At 47.0% G+C, this 11,889-nt stretch overlaps 1 protein-coding gene across 1 annotated transcript in view; it reads left to right on the top strand.

The window, feature by feature from the left end:
- lmo4a (LIM domain only 4a) overlaps positions 1–11,617 on the top strand; it is a 17,804-nt gene extending 6,187 nt beyond the window's left edge. Inside the window, exons 2-5 of the mRNA XM_024146466.2 lie at positions 4,205–4,453; positions 7,739–7,835; positions 8,258–8,416; positions 8,611–11,617. Coding sequence (XP_024002234.1) covers positions 4,212–4,453; positions 7,739–7,835; positions 8,258–8,416; positions 8,611–8,619 — 507 coding nt within the window. The 5' untranslated portion in view covers positions 4,205–4,211 and the 3' untranslated portion in view covers positions 8,620–11,617. The remainder of the gene's footprint in view (positions 1–4,204; positions 4,454–7,738; positions 7,836–8,257; positions 8,417–8,610) is intronic.
- Positions 11,618–11,889: the final 272 nt, after the last annotated feature.

Below are 11,889 nucleotides of genomic sequence, written 5' to 3'. Positions count from 1 at the left end.
TCTACTACACAGTAACCAGTTTGACATATCCAGGTGGATATGATAATTTCTGTACAGTACCAAGTGTATTGGACCCATATTCCAGGTGGCATAATGTACCAGTACAGTTTGGACATTCCAGTGAGAATGCTACAGTACAGTGTTGGACATTCCAGGGCGGATGTACAGTACAGATTGGACCATTCCAGTGTGGGATGTACAGTACAGTCTTGGACATCCATGGGCTTAACTGGATGTACAGTTCGGACCGTCAGGCCCAAAAGGTGGACACGGGCCAAAACCGGCCCACAAGTATTTTTATTTTTGTTGACCCCCTCAAAGTCATAATATTAGTTTTTTGTTTGGGGGATTTTTAGTTTTTGTCAAAAAATACTAAAAATCACCAGCAAGACGTATGTGACGTGTCGCAATTTAATTAAGGTATTAAATTATGTTATTTTTCAAATACAATCTCTTTTTGGGCTTGGTTGTGTAACGGTCCTGACCTGTTTTATGTTGTTTTTGTATGTGTTTAGGTCCAGGGCATGTTTTTGGTGGGCAGTCTATGTTATCTGTTTCTGTTGTTGGTTTTTGGGTTGCCCTGGTATGGCTCTTAATAGAGGCAGGTGTTTGCGTCCTCTAATAAGAGTCATATTTAGGGTGCGTTTTGTCCACAGTGTTCGGTTGTGGGTGATTGTCTTCCGTGTCTGTGTATTGTTTGCACCATACGGGACTGTTACGGTTTGTTCGTTTGTGTAGTCTTTTTTGTCCTATTTCTGTGCGTTCTTCTTTGTTTATGAAGTTCGTCGTATAGGTCTGTCTACCACCGTTTGTTGTTTTGTTAGTTTACTAAGTTCGTGTTTTCGTTTAATAAATATGTGTCAAACTCCACTGCGCCTTGGTTCGATCAATACTCCTCCTTTTCGGTAGAAGAGGGGAGGACCGCCGTTACAGAATCACCCACCATTCCAGAGCCAAGCAGCGAGTAAACGGAGTAAAGAGGACAGGAAAAGAAGGAGCAATGGACATGGGACGATATATTGGACGAAAGGGTTGCTACACATGGAGGGAGATCCTGGCTGGTAGGGATCGCCTCCATGGGAACAGCTGGAGGCACTGAGGAGAGCAGAGGCTACCGGGAATTATGAAGGACGCGGCTTGCACGGAAGCCCGAAAAGCCCGTGAGTAACTCCCAAAAATTTATGGGGGGGCTAAGGGGTTGTGGGCAAGGGCAGTAGGAGACCTGCGCCCACTTCCCAGGCTTACCGTGGAGAGCGGGAGTACGGGCAGGCGCCGTTACGCAGTAGAGCGCACGTGTCTCCTGTACGAGTGCATAGCCCAGGCGGGTTATTCCACTCCCCGCACGTGTAGGGCTAGATTGGGTATTGAGCCAGGTGTCATGAGGCCGGCTCTCAACGCGTCTGGTCTCCGTGTGCGTCTCCTCGGGCCGGCATACATGGCACCTGCCTTACGCATGGTTTCCCGGTCGCCTACATAGCCCGTGCGGGGTTATTCCACCTCCCCGCACTGGTCGGGCAACCGGAGCATTCAACCAGGTAAGGTTGGGCAGGCTCAATGCTCAAGAGAGCCATACGCCTGCACGGTCCGGTATTTCCAACGCCAACCTCCCCGCCCCAGCCTAGTACGAAGTACTACAGTGCCTACATTACGCACTAGGCTACCAGTGCGTCTCCTGAGCCCTGTCCTCCTCCACGCATCCTCCCTGACTAGTGCGTGTATCTAGCCCGTGGCCTCCAGTTCCGGCACCACGCACTAAGCCACCTGTGCGTCTCCAGAGCCCTGAACACACTGTATCTTCTCCCCTACTAATCCTGATGTGCTTGTCCTCAGCCCCGGTGTCACCGATGCACGGTACCTCGCATCAGGTATTAGAGTGGGCTTTGAGAATGCAGTGTGCCTGTCCCTGCTCCCCGCACTAGTAGGAAGGTGCTTATCCTTAGCCAGGTGCCTCCAGTTCCGGCACCACGCACCAGGTCTACAGTGCGCAGTATCCGGCCAGAGCCATCCGTCTCACCAGCGCCATCTGAGCCATCCGTCTCACCAGCGCCATCTGAGCCATCCGTCTCCCCAGCGCCATCTGAGCCATCCGTCTCCCCAGCGCCGTCTGAGCCATCCGTCTGCAATGCCTGCAAAGCCGCCCGTCTGCCGTGAGCCTGCAAAGCCGCCCGTCTGCCATGAGCCTACAGAGCCGTTCCGCCAGACAGGAAGCGCTAGAGCGCCGCCAGACAGGACCGCTAGAGCCGTCCGTCAGACAGGTTGCCAGAGCCGCACCAGACAGGATCTGCCAGAGCCGCAACCAGGACAGGATCTGCCAGAGCCGCCAACCAGACAGGATCTGCCAGAAGCCGCAACAACAGATCTGCCAGAGCGTCAACCAGACAGGATCTGCCAGAGCCGCAGCCAGACAGGATCTGCCAGAGCCGTCAGCGACCATGAGCTGCCCTTTCAGCAAGAAACGGCTATTTACCCAGAACTGCCCCTCAGTCCAGAGCTGTCTCTTCTGTCCGGACTGCCTTTTCAGTCCGGAGGTTGCCCCTCTATCTTATCTCCCTCTCTATCTTGATCTACCTCTATATTCTTATTCTATCCCTCTGTCTTGATCTTATCTTCATCTGTTCTCGGTGCTTGTCTCTATTAGTGATGCTACTTAAGAAATTTTGTGAGGGTAAAAGAGGGTGGACATCTTAGAGGGAGATGGAAGCTAGGATGGACTATGGTGGTGTGGGGACAGCGTCCAGAGCCGGAGCCACACCGTGGTTCAACTGCCCCCCAGACCCTTCCTGGACTTTGTGCTGGTGCGCCCGGCGTTCGCACCTTGAGGGGGAGGTTCTGGAACGGTCCTGACCTGTTTTATGTTGTTTTTGTATGTGTTTAGGTCAGGGCATGTGTTTTGGGTGGGCAGTCTAGTTTCTGTTTCTGTGTTGGTTTTTGGGTTGACCTGGTATGGCTCTTAATTAGAGGCAGGTGTTTGGCGTTCCTTAATTAAGAGTCATATTAGGTAGGCGTTGTCACAGATGTTCGTTGTGGGTGATGGTCTTCCGTGTCTGTGTGATTGTTTTGCACCAGTACGGGGACTGTTACGGTTTGTTCGGTTTTTTTTGTGTTTGTGTAAGTTCTTTTTGTCCTATCGTGCGTTCTTCTTGTTTATGTAAGTTCGTCGTATAGGTCTGTCTACACCGTTTGTTGGTTTTGTTAGTTTAGTTAAGTTCGTGTTTTCGTTTAATAAATATGTGTTCAAACTCCACTGCGCCTTGGTTCGATCAATACTCCTCCTTTTCGGTAGAAGAGGAGGGGAGGACCGCCGTTACAGGTTGTGGTTAATTTACAGTGTAACAAATTAGTATAATTATGTTTCGTCCCCCGACCATCTTGCTCTGACAAAAATCAGCCTACAGCTAAATCTAGTTACCTACCCTGGGTGTGTACATTTGGTACGTTCCAGGTGGTGTGTACAGTATGGTACGTTCCAGTGTGGTGTACATTAGTGGTACGTTCCAGGTCGGGTGTAACAGATCGTACGTTCCAGGTGGGTGTACAGTACGGTACTTCAGTGGTGACAGTATGGTTACGTCCAGCGTGGGTGTCAGTACGGTACGTTTCGGTGCGTGTACAGTATGGACGTTCCAGCGGGGTGTCAGCTATGTAAGTTCCAGGTGGGTGTACAGTATGGTAAGTTCCAGGTGGGTGTACATTATGGTAAGTTCCAGGTGGGTGTACAGTATGGTAAGTTCCAGGTGGGTGTACATTATGGTACGTTCCAGGTGGGTGTACAGTATGGTAAGTTCCAGGTGGGTGTACAGTATGGTAAGTTCCAGGTGGGTGTACATTATGGTACGTTCCAGGTGGGTGTACAGTATGGTATGGCACAGATGTATTTAGGGTAACCATGATAACGGGGATGACCGAGAGGAAGCTTGATTTCCTGAATGTTTCGTGGGTTTCCGGACTAGAATGTAGAAGCTGTGGTAAACATCTACCAAATACCCTAAGTTGAAATAAAGCTTGTTAATAAAGGTGTCAGTGGTGTTATTTACTGGACTGTTAATGTCTTTAAAACAGAAATATAATTCCATCTGTCCATGTTAAGCTCAAACATTCTCGTACTGCTGAATAGACACTTTTCCATTCGCCCACCCTTGTTGTTATCATCCTTACTCAGGGCAACATTATATCTCTCACACCCCCCCCCCCTTCTTCTCTCCAGGCCAACCATGGTGAACAGCCGGGTGGAGGCATCAGCCGTGGCGGTGACGGGAGGCGGCGGTGGCTCGGCAGGCAGGTCATGCGCGGGCTGTGGTGGGCGCATCGCCGACCGCTTCCTGCTCTTCTCCATGGAGCGCTACTGGCACACGCGCTGCCTCAAGTGCTCCTGCTGCCACGCCCAGCTGGGCGAAATTGGCACCACCTGCTACAGCAAAGGGGGCATGATCCTCTGCAAGAACGACTACATCAGGTGAGCTTCAGGGAAGGCAGCATTCAAATAACAAAGGACTCTGGGTGGGGGTGGATGCAGCACGATAATGGCTCCTCCTCACCGTCTTGTAGGCAGGTGTAGTGTCTGCCTCCATATTGGTGATGCAGATGGAGGAAAAATATTTGATTGGAAACTACCATACTAGGGTGACATAGGGATGGGGAAAGGGGAAGTACATGGGGAAATGATTTGCCTATGTTATATAGTCTGAAATTACCATAGGTTGTATGTAAGCTAACGGTCTCTCAAATGTTTTAGGTAACATCAACCATTTTGGACCTTGGCTATGTTGACAAAGTGAAATTAAAGTGTTTTAAATATTCAACACAGCCCAGGTCAAAAATGGTTGAAGATAGCTAAAACAGCTGAGAGATGGTTAGCCTACAACCTAAAGTCAATTTTAGTGAGCTTCTCCTTCAATAACGAGTTAATAGTGAAAGTGCAACGGAAATCCACTTTCCACAACTGATCCCGCCTGATGAGTCTGTTAATGCTAGGTCAGACAAGCACAGACAGCTCTGAAAGCAGTTGGAAAAGTGGAGGAATTTGTCAAGTACTTTTCTCTCTTTTTGTTTGTTCTACACACGCATAAAGGCACCAGGTGTTTGGGTGTGAATGCGGTCAGGTAGGGTGTGGCAGGATATCAGAGACTGGAGGGTGTTATGAAAGAGGTATATGCTCACAGCAGGGTTGGGTGTGGATCTGGGGGAACAAGGGGATTCTGACAGCTACTCTAACCTCTCAAGACATGACCAACTCTCTTTCACTACTTTTTGCACATTTTAATGACAAAACCTAAGGAGTTGCGTAAGATGAGGGGAAACCGGGAAAAGACTGCACATTAGCCAATTCCATCACCACAGCATTGCTCCTACACTGTTTGCCTTAATAATGTCTTGCCCAGTCTGGACTATGTGTGTGTGAGAGAGAGAGAGCGAGAGGCTGGCTGGTCCAACACAGACTGGGATTGTGTGTGTGTGCCTGCGTTGGCACTTCTCAGGCACTGGTGCTCTCCAGGGCAAACACTGGGGCAGATCCGGCGCAGTCTGGAAACCCACACAGCCCAAGAGCGCCCGCACGAAGGGAGGCCTGCTGGGTAGAGCAGAGACACTGGGCACTGTACATCAGCCCAGTAAGTATACAGAGAATTTAAAGCCACTCCCACCAGAATAAATAGCACACTTCTACTTCCCTACAATGTGATCTACCGAAAGATGTATGGTTGCAAAACTGAATGTAGGCCTACTAGCTATGTATTGCATAAAAATCACCTTGACTCCTGTGCCAATAACAACTCCTCATTACAATGCTTGCAGCCCACATGAATAAATGGGAATTGCACAAGAAAAATATAAAAGTGTTTTTGCCCCAAAAAGTGCTCTGTTAATTAATCAGCAATATGGAAGGACACCATTCATATTTCTAAGGGGTTTATGGTACTTGTGCACCGCTGCTTAACGATGGTCTAACATAGTGCAGCACCTTGTGTCCATGTACGCTCAAGGTCCATCCTTCTAATGCAGAACGGGACGCAGTACGAAGCTTATCAAATGTATAATACAGTTAGTGGAAAAGGGCAAGGCTCTCATTGCCGAGTGCTGCTGTGCCGCTGAGGTCCGATAAAGGCAGAGAGGGGAGAGAGAGAGGGGGGAGAGAGGGGAGGGAGAGAGAGGGGGGAGAGAGAGGGAGCCTTAATTAGGGAGAACAGGGTTCCTCTCGGGCGCTCGCTTATTAAATTACTGTTTGGATTAAGATCAAAAATTCATTACAGTGTGCAGTCAGAGCTGGGACACAGATAGGGAACCGGAGGGGGGGGGGGGAGTGTATAGCAGCCAAACCAGTCTGGTAGGTGTCACAGAAAGGGGGGGGGGTATAGGCAGCCGAACCAGTCTGGTAGGTGTCACAAGGAGGGGGGGGGGGGGGGGTATAGCAGCCGAACCAGTCTGGTAGGTGTTCACAAGAGGGAGGGAGGGGGGGGGGGGGTATAAGCAGCCAACCAGTCTGGTAGGTTGTCACAAGGAAGGGGGGGGGGTTATAGCAGCCGAACAGTCTGGTAGGGGTCACAAGAAATGGGGGGGGTATAGCAACCAAACCAGTCTGGTAGGTGTCACAAGGAAGGGGGGGGGGGGGGTATAGCAGCCGAACAGTCTGGTAGGTTCACAAGGAGGGGGGGGGGGTATAGCAGCAAACCAGTCTGGTTAGGTGTCACAAGGAAGGGGGGGGGGGGTTAGCAGCCAAACCAGTCTGGTAGGTGTCACAGGGGGAGGGGGGGGGGGGGGTTAATAGCAGCCAAACCAGTCTGGTAGGTGTCACAGGGAGGGGGTGTAATAAAGGTGAGAGCGGTTGAGAGGCTTTCTATTAAGACTGAACAGTTGAACTGTTTACACACTAGGCTCTCTGAGGGATGGGCTAATGTACTCTGGGTAGTCTACTAAACGTGGTTTGGAAGTTTCACAAAATTGACTTACCTGGTCACGCTCTAACAATGAGGCTAACTGTTCGACATCAGCAACGCAATGTCTGCTTCCAAAAGGCCTGTAGTGGACCGTAGTCTGTCTTACACTTCACACCAAACAATGACATCACCAGCATCTACAGAAGGTATTCCGTGACTTGTGGAGAAAAAGCCCTTGATCAGTGTTCTTCACCAGTATCAGCTGTAACATATTTCCTGGCTCTCCCAGTAGCCTGCCATGGACTTCATCTGCAGCTCAAACCCCACATGGAATCTGTGGCCGCCGGCTGAGCACTCATAAGACCTGAGTCACATGTCTCAGCACCACCACCAACACTATTCAATGCTGCATCCCTCCTATTCAGTCCTGCTGGAACACGTGTCAAACTCATTCCATTGAGGGCTGAGTGTTAGCGGGTTTTCACTCCTCCCTTGTACTTGATTGATGAAATAAGGTCGCTAATTAGTAAGGAACTCCCCTCACCTGGTTGTCTAAGTCTTAATTGAAAGGAAAAACAGGAAAAACCTGCAGACACTAGGCCTTCCATGGAATGAGTTTGACAGCCCTGTGTTAGAATCTAGACCTATACTTGACTTCATTCATGACTTCAACCACTGGTCTGGGACGTATTCTATTTAGGATTGGCAAAGGGTGAGCTGATTCAGAATCAGATATAAGAAGTGTGGTGCTGAACAACAGCATTGCTTTCATTGTGAAAATGAGGTGTGACTTGGTCAGAGGGGTAATGTGTTGAAGTGTTTGTGGTGTGAGTGGTTGCAGTGGTCTGACACGGGTTGTTCATCCACAGGCTGTTCGGGCACAGCGGGGCATGCAGCGCTTGTGGCCAGTCCATCCCTGCCAGTGAGATGGTGATGCGGGCACAGGGCAATGTGTACCACCTCAAGGTAAGAGGAACTTCAGCCTAAAAGTAAAGACTCTTTCTACTGGGCAAAAACTGGTTGAATCAACGTTGTTTCCACTTCATAACAACAACAACAAAATGTATGTGACGACGTTGAGTCAACGTGGAAAACTGATTGGATTTGCAAAAAGTAATCAACGTAAGGGAATTTCATATTTTTTTCACCCAACTTTTAACCTAAATCCAATGATGGGGATTTTTTGGGGTTTAATTCACGTTAGTTGACAACTCAACCAAATGTAAATCAAAACTAGTCGTTGAACTGACGTCTTAGCCCAGTGGGATGCCAACAGAAGCCACATACATTTTTTTGAGGCCCTTTATAACACAGCGATATGACTCAGCGAGAAACCCATGCTTCTGTTGCTCTTTCTTAAAGTTCCTTATGTCCCTCGCTCTCTGCAGTGTTTCACCTGTGCCACCTGTAGAAATCGGCTGGTGCCGGGCGACCGCTTCCACTATGTCAATGGCACCATCTTCTGTGAGCACGACCGGCCAGGGGGCGCCCTGCTCAGCAGTCACCTGACCTCGCTGCAGGGGAACGGCATGATGCCCGACCAGAAGGTGAAGGGATGGGTTCTGATGGAACCCATCCATGTGATTTAATGAATGTGCATTCTGACGTCTCCAAGAGTGCTTTTTTAGAAATGCTGTTCAAAGTGGTGTTGGACTGGGGTCTTCTTGCTGTCTTTGTTCTTGTAGTCTTGTATTTATGCATAATCAATGTACCAATAATCACCTCTTTCTCCTGATCTCAGGTCTGCTGAAGAAGAATGGGTGACAAAGCAACGTGTGCCTTCTCCTCCCCCGCCTCCTCCTCCTGCTCTTCTTCCTTTTCCACCCATAAGTTTGTCCTGCACCATCCATCCCATCGTTCAGATATTCCGATATCCGTACTCCAGATACTGCTGCCAGTGTCCATTAGCTTTCCCAGTTACACGGCATTTCCCCCAAAATAATGTTTATTCTGGTCATAGAGAATCATGTTCTCAACCTTGACATTATTGAAGTCTCCTGCTTCAAGGGGAAGATGCGGAGGAGGGAAAGACTGTTGATGATGGAAGAGGATGATTTATACTGTCAAACCAGTGTCTGTTTTCGGTAAGTCCATTGGTGACTGACTTGCCTAAGACTGACTTGTAATTCCCTGAGAGGACTATGGCATTTCCAGTGATGGACCATCCTTGATGTAGCACCTTTCCCTAGCCAGCACAAAACTACAGGGAGAGGGAGATGCCACAGACCAATAAATATAAACTGGTTCTCGTCCGGAGCTGTTTCAACCAAGCTACAGTTTAATGACTCCCGAAACACAAAGAGTGTGTTCAAAACAAGATCGCCACATGAATACACAGACACACACTCTCTGAGCTCAGACTCTAGGCCCTTTCATGTGTCGGATTGAGGGAAACAGGAAATACTTTGGTTGTAGTGCTATGCGACCGTAGCTTTTGCCCCCTGGACGTTCCTGAACTCTCATTGGCTCACTCGAACGGTCGAGTTAGGCCGAACGAGGAATGATCAAATACACCTGCCTGGATGTCTCGTCTACTTTCAAAAATATACTCTCTGTGTACTAAATGAAGAATGCCTGTAGAATATTCATCAAAACATACCTTTTAGTCCCATGATTATTTTGTACTGCAAGTGGTTGCCTTGTGATTCTCGATTGTCTTCGATATTTAGTTATGTTTTCAGGTGAAGATGGTTCCTGGGGTTAGTAAATGTACTCCTGTTTATGGGAACATACAAATATGCATTTGTAATTGTTGTTTAAAAAATTTGGCCGGTGAGAATTGTTATTCCAACATGACTTTGCAGCAGTGCTCTATAGGTCTTAAATGTATTGTTGTTGTGTGGTGGTGGAAGAGGACAAGGTCAAAGTTGAACTGGTCCCCATATAACCAGGGTCGTGTTGAGTAGGGCTCACTGTAGATAGAAAACAGAAAACAAAAATAAGTGTTTGTTATTGGAGAGGCCATGTAGTCCCTCGCTGTTTCTTCCGTTTGGTACCTAATGAACACGACCCAGGTTGAGGGAAGAGGGGAGCGGCATAGGGATGGAGAGAAGTAATAACTGTACATATCTTTTCTAGTGCTATTATTGTATTGTGGTCTATGGTTGAATTGAGTCTTTGTGTGGCCTAAAACATCTATATGGAGAAAAAAAGTACTTTCTAAATAACTATAATAATCATAATATTGCCAGTCACCTGTGTCGTGTCTGTAATGAGTGTTTGGATAATATTTACCTGCCGTTTGTGTGTGCGCGTGTGTAGCGAGGTGTGACAAATAGCGCTTTCACACCGAAAGGTAAAGCTCCCGGACTCAGACAAACATGGCCGATTACCCTCAGGAATGGAATTTCAAAGGCTTGAGCTGGGGCCATTACAGAAGCAATTAAAGTGGGATACGCTGGAGGCCCAGGCTTTAGCTGAAGTCCTGTGCCGGAGTCTAATGAGGCCTAATCTGGTGAGCTGGCCTAATTAAAAGGGAGGGACCCCTTTCCTGTGGGTGCTGAGTAGAGCAGTCCAGCTGTTGACTTTACAGTGCTCACAATGCAACAACAAACTGAAAGAAATAAGACAACCCTTTTTCTCTTACCTTAAACTCCATATAACTTTTCTTTCTTCACTGCGTATGAATTTGACATTTTCACTTCTTTGTTGAGTTCTTTACTTGGAAGTTAGGGTATAGGGCCTCTACATATAGTACTGAAGGGCATGTCAGAATTGTTTCTTGGCATGAAAACACCCCCTCAGATCTTGTTTATTTAATTAGCTAATTAAACTTCCATCTTATATGTACCTTTGGCCTAGAAATCACAGTCAGCTTTTATGATCTTCTTTTATTTCTTATTCCGTGACTGGTCTACAGAGAGAAATTAAAACCAAACATGCAATAGGCCTACAAAGAAGACAGGGGGAAAAAACTGAAGTAGCCAGCTGTGACTTTTCAAATGAATGTTCCCAGAGAAAAGTCTACCATAAGCATTGTGGTGTGTCGGTGCCTCAGCAGTGACTCTTTTAGGGTTAGCCAATTAGGTTCACACTCAAAATAACAATGAGTGTTTTAATGGCTGGATTTCAAAGCATTTCTTTGGTAATGATGTAGAATGGTTTTAAAGGATGAACACATTCCTCGGGTTCTTCAAACATAATCCAAACCTGAGCATGAGTTTCAAATCTTTAAAAAAAAAACGTTTTTGTTAAGGTATTTTTGGCATTCCTCAGTTTGTTTCTAATTGGACTCCCATACTTCCATAGACACAAGTGGAGTTCAATCATAATAACCAGAATAAACCTGATCTGAAAGAACTACGTAAGGGAAAGCAATATACCCAATATATATAAGAACACCTACAGAAGCACCTATCTGACATATTGTAGAACCTGTTATCGTATTGGAGGTACCTATCCAGTCATTTTAGATCCGTGTGGATTTTTTTAAATCAGTAAAAAAAATTAACGTAGGAGTATTGCATACTGATAACAACCACACAAACCGTCTCTATACCTGTTCTAACCAATGTGGCACGCAATATTTCATTTGTATACCTAGTCTAATTACCATTTGATCCAGTAGCTTGACTAATACTTGGCCAGTCATCTCATCAAAATACATGGGAAAACTTATCAGAAAATCGCTCTTAACTGTTCAGTTTAGGTTTAAAGATAGACACTGAAAATGATCAAGAAACCGAAGCAATTGTATTATCGTTATCTTATTCACAGGGGATTCCATAAATAAACACTTTTTGCTGATTTGCAATTCTTTGACTCAATATATCTGTCAGAGATAATGAATAGCAATCGTCAGTCAGTGAAGGCAAGGTTTTATTTGTAGCTCCACACCCTTCTGCAGGGTGGCAGCTTGACATCCCCAGCCCATGTGCTGAAGTGCTGATATGGTATCAATTATTTATCCCACGTCTGTGATTTTGAGAAGCATCAGACAAATTCATTAACGTATGCAAATGACCCTAATTGCAATTATCTCTATATCTTGATAAGTAAAAGGGGGGAGGGAATCTACCAA

Source organism: Salvelinus sp. IW2-2015, unplaced genomic scaffold, assembly GCF_002910315.2.
Source record: "Salvelinus sp. IW2-2015 unplaced genomic scaffold, ASM291031v2 Un_scaffold16393, whole genome shotgun sequence".
NCBI classification, from domain to species: Eukaryota; Metazoa; Chordata; class Actinopteri; order Salmoniformes; family Salmonidae; genus Salvelinus; species Salvelinus sp. IW2-2015.
Note: the sequence above shows the minus strand (reverse complement) of the source record. Positions and strands in the feature narration are given on the sequence as shown.